Source organism: Phalangium opilio, unplaced genomic scaffold, assembly GCF_054372755.1.
Source record: "Phalangium opilio isolate 3A_F unplaced genomic scaffold, DU_Popi_V2 ptg000003l_1, whole genome shotgun sequence".
Lineage (NCBI taxonomy): Eukaryota > Metazoa > Arthropoda > Arachnida > Opiliones > Phalangiidae > Phalangium > Phalangium opilio.
In genome coordinates, this window is record NW_028324145.1 from 13969406 (window position 1) to 13983871 (window position 14466).

A 14466-nucleotide genomic window follows, 5' to 3' on the forward strand; every position below is an offset into this window, starting at 1 on the left:
CTGCGGATCAAGGCAAAATGGGCACACAAACAGCTATAGCTGCAGCCGGAGCCACAGACCCGGCCCGATACAGAAAGACCACACCACGTGCGCGGATATTTTACCAGTTGCGCCCCTGGCCCAGTCGCGCAAATATTCTTTCCCTCTCGAGGAAAGACAACCTGGCCGAAGACAGTCCCGAAATTTCCACCACTTTAGTCTCTTAGCAAAAACAAAACATTCACCATGGTGGTTTCCGTAAGGCGGGCGCGCGTGGTGTGGAGGATGACGCGACGTGGTCCGCGAAAGTACACCTCGTCTTGGGCTCTTAACGGCAGCGAACGCGTCCTTCCCGCGCGGGACCTTGAGACAGAATGAGTGCCGGTCCGGGACGGTCCGTTCCCAGTCGCGTAACCGAGATAAGTTCTTGGACAGTTTTCCTTTTCGATAAATCCGCCTGAAACAAACGCCACTAGATTTCGGGGAAAAAACAACACTCTCGTTTGGCTTCTTCTTTTTCACAGTTGGACGGTAAAGGGTCAAGGGTAAGAAAGGTAAGTCTCTCTCTAAGGGGGAAGTCCTCTTTCACCCCTTTGAATCCGAGGAAAGACGCGAAATAGACTCGGGACGAAACGAAAGTAAATAAAATTAAAAAAAGGGAGCGCGTAACTGATGGAGTCCAAGAGTAGTTACGGGAAAGTCTGTCGTAAGGCTATGACCGCGTGTAGCCTGGGAAAAGCGGCTTTAAACGTATTTGTCTAAATGAAAACCGTTTTCCTCTTAGTCCCCAAAAATTTTCGTCCCCAAACTTTCTTCTTTTTCTCCGTTGATTGTTCGACGTCCGCTATTTTCCGGGCCTTTTTCCTCTCCCCCTTCATTCCGTTTTCCTTTCCCCCTGTACTCTCCCCCCTCCGGGTACCCGCTCGCGACTAGAAGGACCCTTTAAATACCCTCAGCCAATCGGGTTCTGGAGATCCTCCTTTTAAAGGAGGAGTCAGCAAATGAATGCCGCGGAAGGTGGAGACGAGAACCCCGCGAGAATTGACGTAAGCTTGTCTCGATGCTGTAACTGTTAAGGTCTAGGGATGCTGCTTAGAAATCACTCGGAGACTACGACGAATATTTTATATTTAACGTCTTACCCAAAACAAGACTTTTTTAAAACTTTTTCTTACTTCTGTCTGAGATACGCGCTTCGCTTTTTTTGGCCCGATAACCATTACGTAATTTACATAAAAGGTTTTCCATTTTTACAATAGCTTCTATTTTTCTTAATACGACGTAATTCAAAGTGTTAATTTTAAAAGGTTCCCCAAAAACCAGATCCCCATGTGAGAAACATATACCCTCGGGCCCATCTTGTTTACTGTCCTTCGAAACGAGCGATTATTTTTCAAACACCACTTTGTACTTCGTTATAGCGGGGACTCCCATTTTTTTCATGGCATAAAAATCGATGGAGTCACGTCACCCAAAAAGGTGTCACCCAAAAAGGTGTCACCCAAAAAGGTAGCACCCTATATTCTACTAAATCAAAGTGCGACAGGTAATCCTCGTTAAAAAAGGGTTATTCCCCCCCCCCCCTATAACTGGTCTGAGATACACTCCAATACGCCGAGGAGGGCACCCCATAACCATGAACAGAAAATCTTTCAACGTTTAAAAGAGATATCAATCGACAAGATCTGTAAAAATTTAAATTAAAGACTTGGGGGTTGAAAAAATGTGGGGCTGTACCTACAAGATATTGAGCGGCGGTATTTCGCGCGTTTCTAAACTCTAAAAAAAGAAATGATGAAAACTCTACGCGTAAAAAAAAAAAGCGTCTGCGGAAAAATACTGCCAGTAATCTTTTGAGATTGAGTGAGCGAACGGCTTAACCTTAGACAAATTGTAAGCATCATCCGGACATTTCGCTTTAAAATATTTTTGAACGGAGCAACATCTCTAAAGATGCTTCGGCTCATTTCGTACTGGTGTTGATATATTTGTCTACATGCAGACTCCGCGGGCCTATAGTAGTTGTTACCTTTATAAGATTTTAGCTTCGCCCACGAAAAACTGTATCAATTTTATCGAAACTTTTAAAAGCTTCCGATTATTACCGAGAGAGAGAGAGGAAGAGTTTTCTCCTTGCTAAGAAGGAAGGAAGGAAAGGCGCTCGAGCGGAAAAATGATTCGCTTTCAAGCACTTTTTTCCGCTCGCGCTACCAGAAAAGGATCCCTACAGGGGAAAGAGGGTATAAAATGAGCTTTGGGAAACGAATAAAGGCGCGTTTGAGACAACTTATACAGCACCCAAAGAAGAAGTGCAGGAGAGTTATGGTGGCGTCATTTTTTAAATCGCAATACATTTTTTATTATTCTCAAAGTGTGTATATATATATACCTTGTACGACCCTCGGCATATAAAGAAGGAAAAATGACCCCCGCGGAGGGAGCTGCGTGCGCGGCGGCTGACCTCCCGTTCCCCCCCCCCTTGCACCAAGTAGCCATCATCCTTCAAAACTCAAGGAATCGGAAAGTTTACGAAGGCGATGGGGCTCGTTCGCGTTGCCTTTTCCTTTCCAGAGACTTACGAATTTATAGACTGGGATAAGAGACGCGCGCGTAATTCGAACAAAACCCATCCACGTACGCCGTGCGATGGCGAGAGATCTAAATATTTGTAAGTGTAACGAACATTGTATATCTTACAGGCGCGCCCTGACCCTTCTGCAGTTGGTCCGGTCGGTGGAAAGAAGAAGAATAGGGTAAGCTAAGGACTCGCGGCCACCACCACGGTAACCCGTACATTGGGTGCCAATCCAAGGAGACATCAAAAGACCTCTCCGGCCATTTCCCCAGCACCATAAATAGCCTTATAGTGGATGAAAAGTGTCCAAAGTAAAGAAAGAAATCCACGCACGGGTTCTTGATACCGGACACCTACCTATTTGAAAACCGTATCAAGGGCTCGTAAAATAGCTACAACTATTCAAGGCCAACTGAAACGTCAAAAGAACCCCTAAGATTATCAACTGAAGAAGCGTTCTTACTAACTTCTGATATTACAGAAAGTTTACTGGCGTGTATTTGTCAATAGTTAAAAAATTAAAGACTAGGCCTACATTGTCTCGAGACCAGTGTAGAATATTTTTCATCTAAACGGTATCCCCGCATGCACTAGCTGTATTGATTTCAAAGTGTTGTTACGTTTAAAGGATTAGATGGGATTTAAAGGAGGATTATGGCTTAATCGCGTAATCCCATTTCAAGGGCCAGAAATCCAATAAATATTTTAAGCGTTTCACGATGCCTTTAAACATCGGCGTTTTTTATCTGTTTAGGGAAAAACAAGTTCACCGGTCAAACCTAACTAGTAGTAACGAATTGGTTTGACGCGACAACTACCCTTCAAAGAGGATCCTCAACTAAACTCTACACTATACAAGGTGAACCCAATATATAGGTTTACAGAGTGTGGGCACTCGTATTTGACACCCAAAATGGCGTTATAACAGTCGCGCCGATAGGCGACATCAAAAGGATGCAAAAAATATATCGAGGCATGACCACCGTCACCGAACTTTGCGGGTTTTCTCGGCTATTGTTAATAAAAATCTTGAAAATAAAGAGGGACTCTTTAGCCAACAGACTCGAATGTATATAGGCTTCTTCCGCCAAACGGTATACGATGGGGGGGGGGGGTAAAAACCTTTCAACGTGTATCGCTTTTGTCAAAATGCGGGAACCAAATGTTCGGACCGAAATGAGTATCGGGCATCAATTTCCATTTCAATGCTTTGCCTGTTTGCGGGGCTCACACCCCCGGGTTCGCGTCAAGCTCGTTGGGGGGAAGCGCCTCTTCGGAACAGTCACCAAGGAGCGTAGCTGGCGCAAAGAATTCACTCGAGCTAATTTGAATTTTCTACAGGGGACCCATATTCCACTCCGAGTCTAAGGTCTCCATGTTTAAGGGCACTAAACCGTAGTACAGCTCCCTAGCTTCACGAGGACGAAAAGCGTAAACGGTGTCCGCCAGATACAATAGGGAAAACACGCGGGACTATAGCTACAATGGTTATTTGAACGGTTTGTCAAAGGTTCTTTTTGTAACGAGCCTGCAGTATAGGCACAACCGGCCATGTCCATCCAAAAGTATATTTTTTCTTTTTCCCCGAGTGTCGAAACTGGAGGCGTTATAGGTTTTGGTCTACATGAACTGCTACATGTATATTCCTTCTTGAATTTGCCCCATCCTCCCTTTACCTCGGAGAAAGATGAAAAGAAGCCGTCCGGTGCTGCTATCGGGATGCATCTCAATCCAAAGACTTTTTTTTTCCTCTTTCCTCCCTTGATACCAGGTATGCAACCTACGCCCCGACTCTGATAAAATAAGCAACGATTTTTCCCCTTGTCGGGGGACAAAAAATAAGAAACTTATAATCCTTATTTTTTAACAGGATTCGTGGGAAATGACAAAAATTGATGTAAAACCGTTGGGCGGTCAGTTTACAAATTTTTAGAGAGAGGTCAAGCTCTATTAAAAAATGGTACGACCTGAAAGGGTCATTGTACAGGCCTCGCTGATTATCTACTTACAAATTAAACATTTGTCATGTTTTTGAACTTTAGATAAACTATAGCTCGTCAAGTTTTTCAAAATTCGTGAGAACGAATTTGGTGATAAAATATAAAGAAGTCTTCCACGACGAAAAGCGTTATCCTAAACAACCGGGCCGGATTTAACTATACATCTCCAATAACACCGAGACACGCTAAATAACGCGCGAATGTAAAAAAGACAGTCTAACTTTATTTAGTGTACTAATAAATCCGGGTAATTACGGACATAATCCCGAGCAGCTGATAGACCAGTTTTTAAAACTAACCGCGAGAAATGTTTTACGATATTTTTTACGAGTTTTGTCATTTCAGAATAACCTGACAGGTAAGTCCCCACCGCTTAAAGTAATTAAACAATACGAGAATGTGAGGTGACATTGGTGACAGAGACGAAACGATTCTAGCTCAACAAGAAAGAAAGAATTGTCGGAGGAAAAACCGTAAAAATTTGTAACCGCCATGAACAATAAAACTTGTAGAAGAGAGAGGGTATATTAATATACACCTTATACAAGTTTTCACCATTACAAGGCTACACAAGGTGGTCAAGAAACTGCCTATCACTGCCAAAGCACGCAGTATTGCTAGACCATCATACTGAAGAGGGAAATTACACTACGCTCGCTTTAAAATATTAGTTTCGCCAGAAAAGAAAAGAAAACAGAGTTGTAAAAAGTATCCTGTATCTTGAATTTACAACCTGCAAAAGATCTTGATCGGGAATGGTTTTTGCCAGCTATAATAAAGAAGTCTTCGAAGATGCCAGAGAGAGAGTGGCGCGCGAGTTCAAGGCCGTGTAAACATGTTTTCAATAAGGTGGAATATATAGTTAAATCACTGGGCTAATAGCCCGGGTTCCAACGTCGATACGAGCGCCTTACACTCGTAAAGTACCACCGCACCGGGTGCACCATGCACCACCGTCAAAAAGGGGAAAAACTTTTAACTAGCTTACTAAATTCCAGGATGTCAGCCTAGTCTGGAATCACTTTTACTTTCACTACCTGCATGCACGAGGTGGAGGCCAAGGAGGCCAAGCCAAAAGAGCATTCCAGAACAAAGGTTTGATGCCTTTTCATTAACAGAGGGAAATGCTAGGCGAACGAGTTACCGAAAATGGATGGAGACCATTTCAACTGCGGTTTTTTTCTCAAGGACTATGGCCTAGCAATTGGTAAAGGTTTATTACGTGGTACCCTGCACGTGCTGCGAATTTTCTAAGAGAAAGTTTTTGAAACACGCATGCCAAAACGCAACTTAATTCTTTTTTCGTATCGGGATGAAATTTACGAAGCTATACCTATTTTTATATCGGAACATTTATTGGACGACCGCTATCCGAGAAAACTTGACTTCGCCCTTGCCACAATGACGTATACCAACTACCTTTCAGTAACATTTATCACTACACGCCATGCACGAAAGGTCGAGAGGCCTAGCTCGTCGTAGGAAATTCTCAAATTTTAAAACAGAGCTCCGAATAAATAGTTTGGCGCTCAAGCTCATAATTATTTCAAACAACAACGCCCTGCAAACCCGGAAAGGTTTTAACTAGAAATGTTTCTCATTGCGTAATAGTATTTTAATTTGGATAATGTATAAGTCTCTCGCTCTCTCTCTATCTCTCTCTACCTTAATTGGGCGCGATTTAGAAACGGGGAAGAGTTAATTATTCATCCCGTATTAATCCGGCGGACGTAGTAATTAATGCAAGACCATTAATCCGGATTAGGAATTTGCCTATCTCTTCGAGGCCCCTCGCTTCAAGAACTCTCTATCCCTTACAAGGACTCGAATTATTGGACGTATTGGCGTAAGCCTAACTATACGGCGCGTCTGCAGAGACGGAGTTTGCCATTTGTTTTACGGTATTAATGTTAATTTGTGGTGTCCCTTGCGAGAGTGTAAAAGTAAATGAACTTGAAGTACCTCGGGGCATCTTGTATTTACAGACGAGTGATCGAACCAAACGAATTCACTTTCAAAGGTTTAAAAAAATGCCTACAGTTTAAAATTCAAATCAGATAATTTGAAGGCGATAATCCCACGGTTAAAAACTTTGACAAATACGATTTTGGGGAATTGAATGAAATACGATACATTAAAGAAAATAAAACTTCTCACTCTGCATGTCCCGCTTGCTATAATACAGCCACACCGTTCGGTTATTTTTTCTATACGCCCATAGACACGTACGTATATTGCAAGCCGCAGCGCGAACAACCATGCTTGAAGACCACGATCTTATCCTAACTAATAAATCTAAGCACTTCGTACGAAGGTGCACGGCTTTACAACTATTGAGAGAGTAAGGGGAAAAAACCCCCAGAAGATAAGCTATATACATATTTTACGTATTCTATTTATTTTTGGGCGCGCAGTGCAGCAGTGCAGGGCAGCGTGCGGGTATCACCTTGGCAGAACAGACGGATTCTTATAATAAGAAAGGAAAGGAAATGTCGACGTTAAAATCAATTTGTATTCAAGACCAGACTCGGCTTAATCTTAGTAAACGATGCTTTTTTCGTGGAAAATGTCGCCGAGATATATTGACTCGAGAACGACAAAAAAACGAAGAAGAAGAGAACCCTTTTAACGTTAATATAAAACTTGAAAGTGTCCCACGACACGAACGCCAGATATATATTCGTAAATTGTTAAAAAGCTCTTTCTTGATCCGGAGAAAGAATTCCTTTAAGCGTTATAAGACGTCGTGCGGGACTTAATAAAAGGATGGAGATCGAAAAATATTACTCTTAAACCCTTCTGACCCGAGAGAAATTGTTCCAAGGGTGAGAAAGCGCTTTCGAACAAGGCGAAAAATGAAATGATATAAACAATGACGTTCTCAATCGACCAGAATAAATTGGGGGAATCTAGTTAACCGCAAGATGAAGATCGCCTCTTTTAGCTTTCAATCTCGAAAAAGGTTTTCTTGAACAATCTCGGATACGTGACAACGAGAAACGTTTGTTCTTAGTCAATCGCTTTCTTAGCGACTCCCGGCTCGGCACTTCTTCGGATCTCTTTCTAATTCACCGACTACATAGTTACTACACCAGTAATGTCGGAGAGAATCGAATCAAAACCACCAAGAATTACCAACTTGACCATATAAAGCGAAAGAAATAGAAATTGGTCTCGTAGTAATACATACGTCCCATAAGTACTCGGGGGGCAAATGAATAAATTCGCGTGGTTAAAATCAAGGTAAGATAGGGGGGGGAGATGTAAGGGATCAAACGATGACCCCTCATCGATCATAGTCTCAGAAATGTTGTGGCGGGGGGAGGGGGCGGGAGGGACGGGACAGGTGGGGAATTCTTAGGATTACACGGAGAAAGAAGGTACAAAAACATGCCGACAAAGGAATGCCATCGTTCTCGTCAACCACGGCCGCATTCACCAAAGTTCAAGCTCGTCTTCATTCTTCTCAACGTCTCATTCCATCCCATTAGCCAAAATTATAAATACTGTTTTATGGATACCCTAGCTTTTTTGGTCAGTTTCGTAAAGTTTTTTTCCCTTCGATTAAATTTGATAAATATTGAAATAATAAATGTATTACTTATTATTAAGTTACCAACAGGTACACGTTTCTCAATTGGCTAGGGCAAAATAATCATTTTGAGTTACGTAATTTTGGCCCTAATGGGCGCGTCGTTGGGATGGATATACGCGTCCACGAAACCCTTTGATCTTGGCCGACTGAATGGAATTCTTTTATTTCTACTCGATGTAATTATTAAGAGTGGTTTTTTTTCTTCTTCTCTTTCTCGTGTCCGGGTGTCACCGAGCGCCCCCCCCTCCCCTCCACTCTCCGCTCACGATCTCTCCCCCTCCCTATATCTTTAATTCGGATGGAGAGAGAGAATCGTCTCCTATCTGCTCAAGGATCATCACTCGTCTCTGCATCAAAGGACAACTTTGTTCTCTTCTCGAAAAGGAAAGAATTCCAGCCCTTATAATTTTTGACAACTCAATACTAAGTAAGGGCCAACGGGAGTATTTTCATTTTGATATCAGTATCGTATCAAGATTGATGTCGCTACCTTTAAATTCTTAGGTATAGGTACACCCCTACAGGAGTGACGCGCTCCGATTACAAAATAAGTCTAAAGTTAAAACCCTATGAATTTGCGAATAAGGGGTCGTTTCTTATATGGAGATCTCGAAAATATTTGGAGCGCGCTGAATATCCACGTGGGAACAAGACTCTGTAAAACACGTGTTTGCGCGGAGGTACATCAAGTCCCCGTGGAGCCAAATTTCCAATCCTCTATACTTCCTTTGGGTCTCGTATTACGCGTTCGCTCGTCATTTGGGACTCTAAACCTCCGGTATCCCACTCTCCTAGACCAAACGACCCGGCTCCTAAAAGAACACTGCGGCTTCACCCACCCCCTATAGGACTTTATAAAAAAAGAAAGAATCCTTTGGAAATCAAGCGATGGAACCGTAATGTATATATGAACAGTGTCAATCGGATGAGAGACACTGTGCCCTTTCAATAGTTCATTTCACTTTGAAACGCCACTAAAGCCAAAAGGGAATGGCATCCCCGAGGACTACCGTCCTTTTTACCAGAAGCTCGTGATTTGAAGTAGAGACGATGAAGGCGAGCCCACTCTGAGAGTGTTTTTGAACTGGGGGAACTTCTCTACGTACTTCAACTAATGGACTTCCGAGGAAGGTTTAGAGGGGAAAATATAAGAAACGTTTGGCGTATTATTGAACTAGCGTTTGGAAATGAAATCAGCCGAAACATATTCATCCCTAAGGTTTCCTGATGAGCATCGTCCCTTCTATAAGGGGCCAAATGGAGTGGAGGAGGGGAGATTTGAGTCAATGGAATTTTGGGAGTTAATCAGGGATCGTAAGAGTCTGTGCCCGCCAAGGGATGCGCTTTATATTATTATAGAAGAGTCCTAAAAGACTGACGGGATTAAATGCAATTTTTACCGCACATGACCGTCCGGGACTGCACCGAGTTGGCCGCGCTCTCTCTTCATGAGTGATGGAGAGAGAGAGAAATCCCCGCCTAATAGGGACTCCATGAAGGATTATCGTCTATTAATTTAGCTACCGAAAGCGCGCTCGCGCGGACCCCCAATTCTACTCCCTTTAGTTTATAGTCTTTACGGACTACAGCTATAGTCCAAGGACTATAGTTATAGAAGCACGGAAGATAGCGGGATTTGATAAAGCTTATACATTTCTTATCCCCCCCCGCGCCTGGTAAAATTAATTATAATCATGTCGAAATCATTTTCATCTTTAAATGAATAAAATTTATAATAATAGTAATGTTATTAAAGGTTAAATTTAAGTCAATTTTATAATAATAGTAATGTTATTAAAGGTTAAATTTAAGTCAATTTTATAATAATATTAATATATTTAATTTTAAAATATATTCTCTTCTTTTGATTAAGACTTGAAATTTACAAACTAAATACCCCATCCGTGATGTATAGACGGGGGATCTTTGGTCCATCTCCGTCTTTGAGAACTGTTACGTATAAAGACCTTCCCCCCAATAGGGCCAGTCGAAAAAAGTATCAATTATTCATGGGCTAGTATACACCGGGATAAATCAAGTGTAAAATTTTGGCGCGGATTCAATTAGGGGTCATTTCCGCCACGTATAGAAAGAAGGAAAAAGCAAAATTCTCTCTTTCTCTATAGGCCTATAGTTTCACGTTGCAGAAAGGAGAATATATAAAAAATGGCGCTAAAATATACACTGTTAAAAAAGGTGGCACGTGAACGGGATTGTCGATTGGGGGCATGCGCGTGAAAAGTGTAGGAAAAGTCTCGCGCGCGCTTTTATCCCATCAGACACGTGCCGAGGATATAGTTGATATTGGAAACTCGTTCTTCTATATAGAAGGATGAATCCAGCAACATGGCCGCGCTATGCTGGGCTTAAAAGTTGGAGGGAGGGCACGCTCTAGGCGTTAGACCGGCTACGAGTATTTATATTCTGCTCGAGTGAAATTAGAAGCTTTCTCGACGACACCTTTAAGTCCGAATCACGTTCAACGCGTCTGATAGAGTAATAGGAAATAAAACGACGGCGCGCGAGAACCCATTTTTGGCGGGAAATCGGCCAGATGGCTTCGGGTTTCTAAAACCCGGGTACAAGTCGAACGCGCGCCAAAATTTCTTCCCTTCCTTCCGCCTAAACAAAGACACGATTTGCCGCTTAAATCAAAAACGTTCCCAACACGCGTATTATAGATCTTTCCCTTTTAAGTACAATATATACCTACACTTCCAAAACCATCGCTGTATGCTTATATATATAAAAAAATTATTTTTCTGATTTGTTATTGTAAGAATGGCACCCTTACATCACTCAGGATATACAATCTCTAAGTAAACGTGACTCGTTGTGCTAAAATTAAGCACCAAGTTATAGGCCTACCGTAATCAATTCTCAGAACGAAATACCAAGATACCAATTATACGGCGCATGGTACTGCGGCATAAACACGCACAAAAACAATCCCCATCCCAAAGAATAACATAACATTAGGGCACGTGCATCTCTTAGGGTAGGATGCAAACGAGAAAAGAGCTAAGCATAAGAATATCGAATAACAAAAAGATAAGAATACGTTAATCCTCTCGGCTGCAGCCAGGACCGCAGTATTAACCCCCCCTCACCCCCACAAATCCCTCGCAAGCAAGCAAACGCGGTTCAACTCGGCAAATACTTATTTTTAAACCTTTTTCGAGGAATAAGGCGGGGAAATCGAGACGCGAAGACTTAACCTTCAAAGCTAAGAACTAAGACAAGTACAGTAGTCAGGGTACGTACCTTCCGACGGAGTGCATGACGAGTGAGTCAAGGGATTACTTATTGCAACCGCCAGAAAGGAAATAGAACGTGTTCGTCCGGAAGAAGTCGTCAATATGGAACCGGAAGAGAATAGGCTAAAATAAATAAACAATAGACTGATTTGAACAATTTCTTCCTCAGCAAAGGAAGCGTCACACACGCCATCTTATCATCATCTACCTACTAATCCCCGAACAACTCAAAAAGGCTAACGTTTCATCCGTCATCTTCGAAGGCATCGTATATATGCGAATTATTTACCTAAAATTACAAACAAATAAATAAATAAATAAATACGTAAATATTTATAAAAATGGCACTATTATTATTACTCTAATATTAATTTTTTTTAACATTATCTTCGGGAAAGTGCGCGCGCAATCATTTCTTATTTTTAATATAATTTAACTTTGGATATATTTTTTTTTATTTCACAATCCATTAAGTCAAATTGAAAGGATATGTCAGGATAGAGATGGTTAAGTTTTAATGCCACTCGAATACTACTATCACATCAAGATTGTCAACAGACTGAGAATGCAATTCGTCGAACATTGTCCCTAATTATTTTCCAATAAAATTGAACTTTTAGCGTCTTCATTGTCGCAAAATTGTGCGTCAATTTTGATTTTAACCTTTTTACCATTGAAAGAATTTGTTGATCCAAAAATACCGCCATGCAGCTCAGCGATAACATTCAAATATTAAGTATAACGAATCGAAGAGTTAACTAGAATTGGGGGACTAGATGCTATAGATCATTTACCTTTAATTACGACGTTTCAATTGAATAATCCTTATTGAAATCAAAACCATCTCTATCCGATTTAAATTCGAAATTAGGGGGGGTCAAAAAACCTATATACAAGAACAAAGGACACAAGAAATACGCAACAAAAAAATATATATGAACTTCTTTAGGATATATATATGTATGTATAAAGTGATTTAATTACTAGGTATACTATTTATATATATATTGTTTTTTAAGTTAATTAAAAGCGGTGAAAGTTAATTCAATTCAAATTCCATCTTTAACAATTGACCTTTGACACCAGGTCTTTATTACTTCGCACGACCGAAACTGAAAGTTGATATAAGGTCTCAACTTCGTGGAAACGGCTCTAGTTACTTAACCGGAAGTTGATAAACAATCTGAGAGATTGATAACGAACAATTACCTCCGAATGAAGCTTGGACTAATTGGGCTACGTTAATTATATATATTTAGCAGTAACAGTTTATAGGTTATTTACAAAATTAAGCTTCAAGGGAGATCAATTACTGGGGGGAAACTATTGCCACGGAGTCAGTGTTTCAGCCTTTTTCTTAAATCTATGGCAAATAATTGCAGGGTCGAGACCTTTTTACCTTTGACCTCAAAATTGCCTTCAGGATATATTAATTTACGAGATCATTCTCCGAGGTTACAGACGGCCAAAACTTGACCATCCGTCCGAACCAACACGCCTTCTTCGTTCAAACCGAACTTACCACAACCGAAACAGCATGCATGTCCGAACCGACAAACTTCAACTTTTCAAGAACTAGGCCTATCGTATTACGAAAAGGTGTATACCCCCTGGTGAAAACTAAATCTAGGCCTAACCGGAATCAGAAATAAATTAAACGAAAGATATTGAGCTTCCCTAATGTACGTTCAACACCAAGCATTATATGGACACGACACGCGCGCGCTCCTACTTAATTACCTTCTCATAATAAATGGCGTGGATCTTTAGAAGGCAATTACTTAATAAGTAACCTAGAAATGAAGCCTCGAGCTCGTAGAGTATTACCAAATCATCCAATAAATATTCTCGTTCGCGTACATAAGTAATTACTGCTAGAAATTACTATTCAACGCCGCCTTCTCCCTAAGAACTAAATTTGTCTAGCGCGCGTAACGCCTCAACACCATTAGAGATAAGTAACTAATTCGTACGGACTGTTCATGTAAGTGCAAGAAAATTGTATGATAAAATATTATCTGTTTAAGTAAAGTACTAAATATATATATATCTATGTATGTAATGTAAGAAGAGTAAACTCGTCGCGCGCAAACTCAGTCGACAAAGACGATGGAATTCACTACGTCGCGAATGGACTCGACAATATTGTTGTAGGTTTGTGATCCAATTATGTTAATTTGATCGGGTCAGATTGGGTCAAGTTTAAGTCAACCCTGAACACGGGGTTATTCTAATAAAGCTAATTGGCAAATGAAAACGCGCGCTAATTAACAACAACATTGAAAAGAAAGCTTTCTCAATGGCTAAAATAATATAAAGCTAATATATAAGATTGGCTGGCGAACGAGGCTGGTACGTCGTGTTTGCACGTATCCGGGTTGACGTACGTTTTTCTCGTACGTCCCGAAGAAGAGACGACGGGGGACGAGGTCATCACTGTAAGACGCAAACCTTTCCGTCCTCCTCCGTATCCTTAATAGGGTTGGCGAACCTGTAATGGTCAGACGGCAAGGTTCTGGACGAAGCTCGACTTGGTCGGCTCTTGACCGCCTGTTGAGGCGACGGACGTTTCCGTTCCAAAGAACGTTGACGGATAGAACTACTGGACCGCCCAGGGTTAAAGCCGCAACTGTAATCGACACCGCTTTAAGAAAATATACGCCCTCCAATCAAGGAAAGCCAAAGAACAGTGCGCAAATAACCGCGTGTCCACACGAAACCAAAAACCAGCGCTAGAAAAGCCGTTGGCCTAGCTTAAATAGGTAACAATTAAACAACAATACATCAAGGTATCAACGTGTACGAAAATATCATAGCAACATTCCCGGGAGTGCGGTGATGGAATTTCGGAAAACGCCGCGTGTCGCATTCGATAGTCACTTCTTACAATATATATGTTGGATAAAAACGGCGGTTTGGCAATTGGGAAAGAAGGAATCCACCCGGAGTTGGGGAAAAATGGAAATTTACGACTCGAACACCTTCGACATCGGGTGTTAGGATCCTCCGATACCCCAGCCATACCAAAACCTCACCCACAGTACACCGCACGGCACGGCA

General features: G+C 41.5%; 2 protein-coding genes and 1 long non-coding RNA gene across 10 annotated transcripts in view; 1 reads left to right on the plus strand and 2 right to left on the minus strand.

The window, feature by feature from the left end:
• Window positions 1–808, minus strand: part of LOC149718024 (uncharacterized) — a 34293-nt gene extending 33485 nt beyond the window's left edge. For 3 of the 4 annotated variants that reach the window (XM_089842003.1, XM_089841994.1, XM_089841979.1), the window contains exon 1: window positions 1–808. The gene's annotated coding sequence lies outside the window, so the exon portion shown is untranslated. The other variant, XM_089841998.1, reaches the window with a different exon arrangement.
• Window positions 399–13685, plus strand: LOC149718025 (uncharacterized). Its single transcript, XR_016368410.1, has 8 exons — window positions 399–533; window positions 2679–4325; window positions 4425–4514; window positions 4597–4912; window positions 4992–5477; window positions 5553–8576; window positions 8654–9905; window positions 9950–13685. It is a non-coding gene; the product is annotated as an uncharacterized LOC149718025 (long non-coding RNA).
• Ehbp1 (Eps15 homology domain containing protein-binding protein 1) overlaps window positions 12366–14466 on the minus strand; it is a 22263-nt gene continuing 20162 nt past the window's right edge. For 4 of the 5 annotated variants that reach the window (XM_089841866.1, XM_089841874.1, XM_089841862.1 and 1 more), the window contains one exon: window positions 12366–14050. In XM_089841866.1, coding sequence (XP_089697992.1) covers window positions 13840–14050 — 211 coding nt within the window. In that variant the 3' untranslated portion in view covers window positions 12366–13839. The remainder of the gene's footprint in view (window positions 14051–14466) is intronic. The other variant, XM_089841877.1, reaches the window with a different exon arrangement.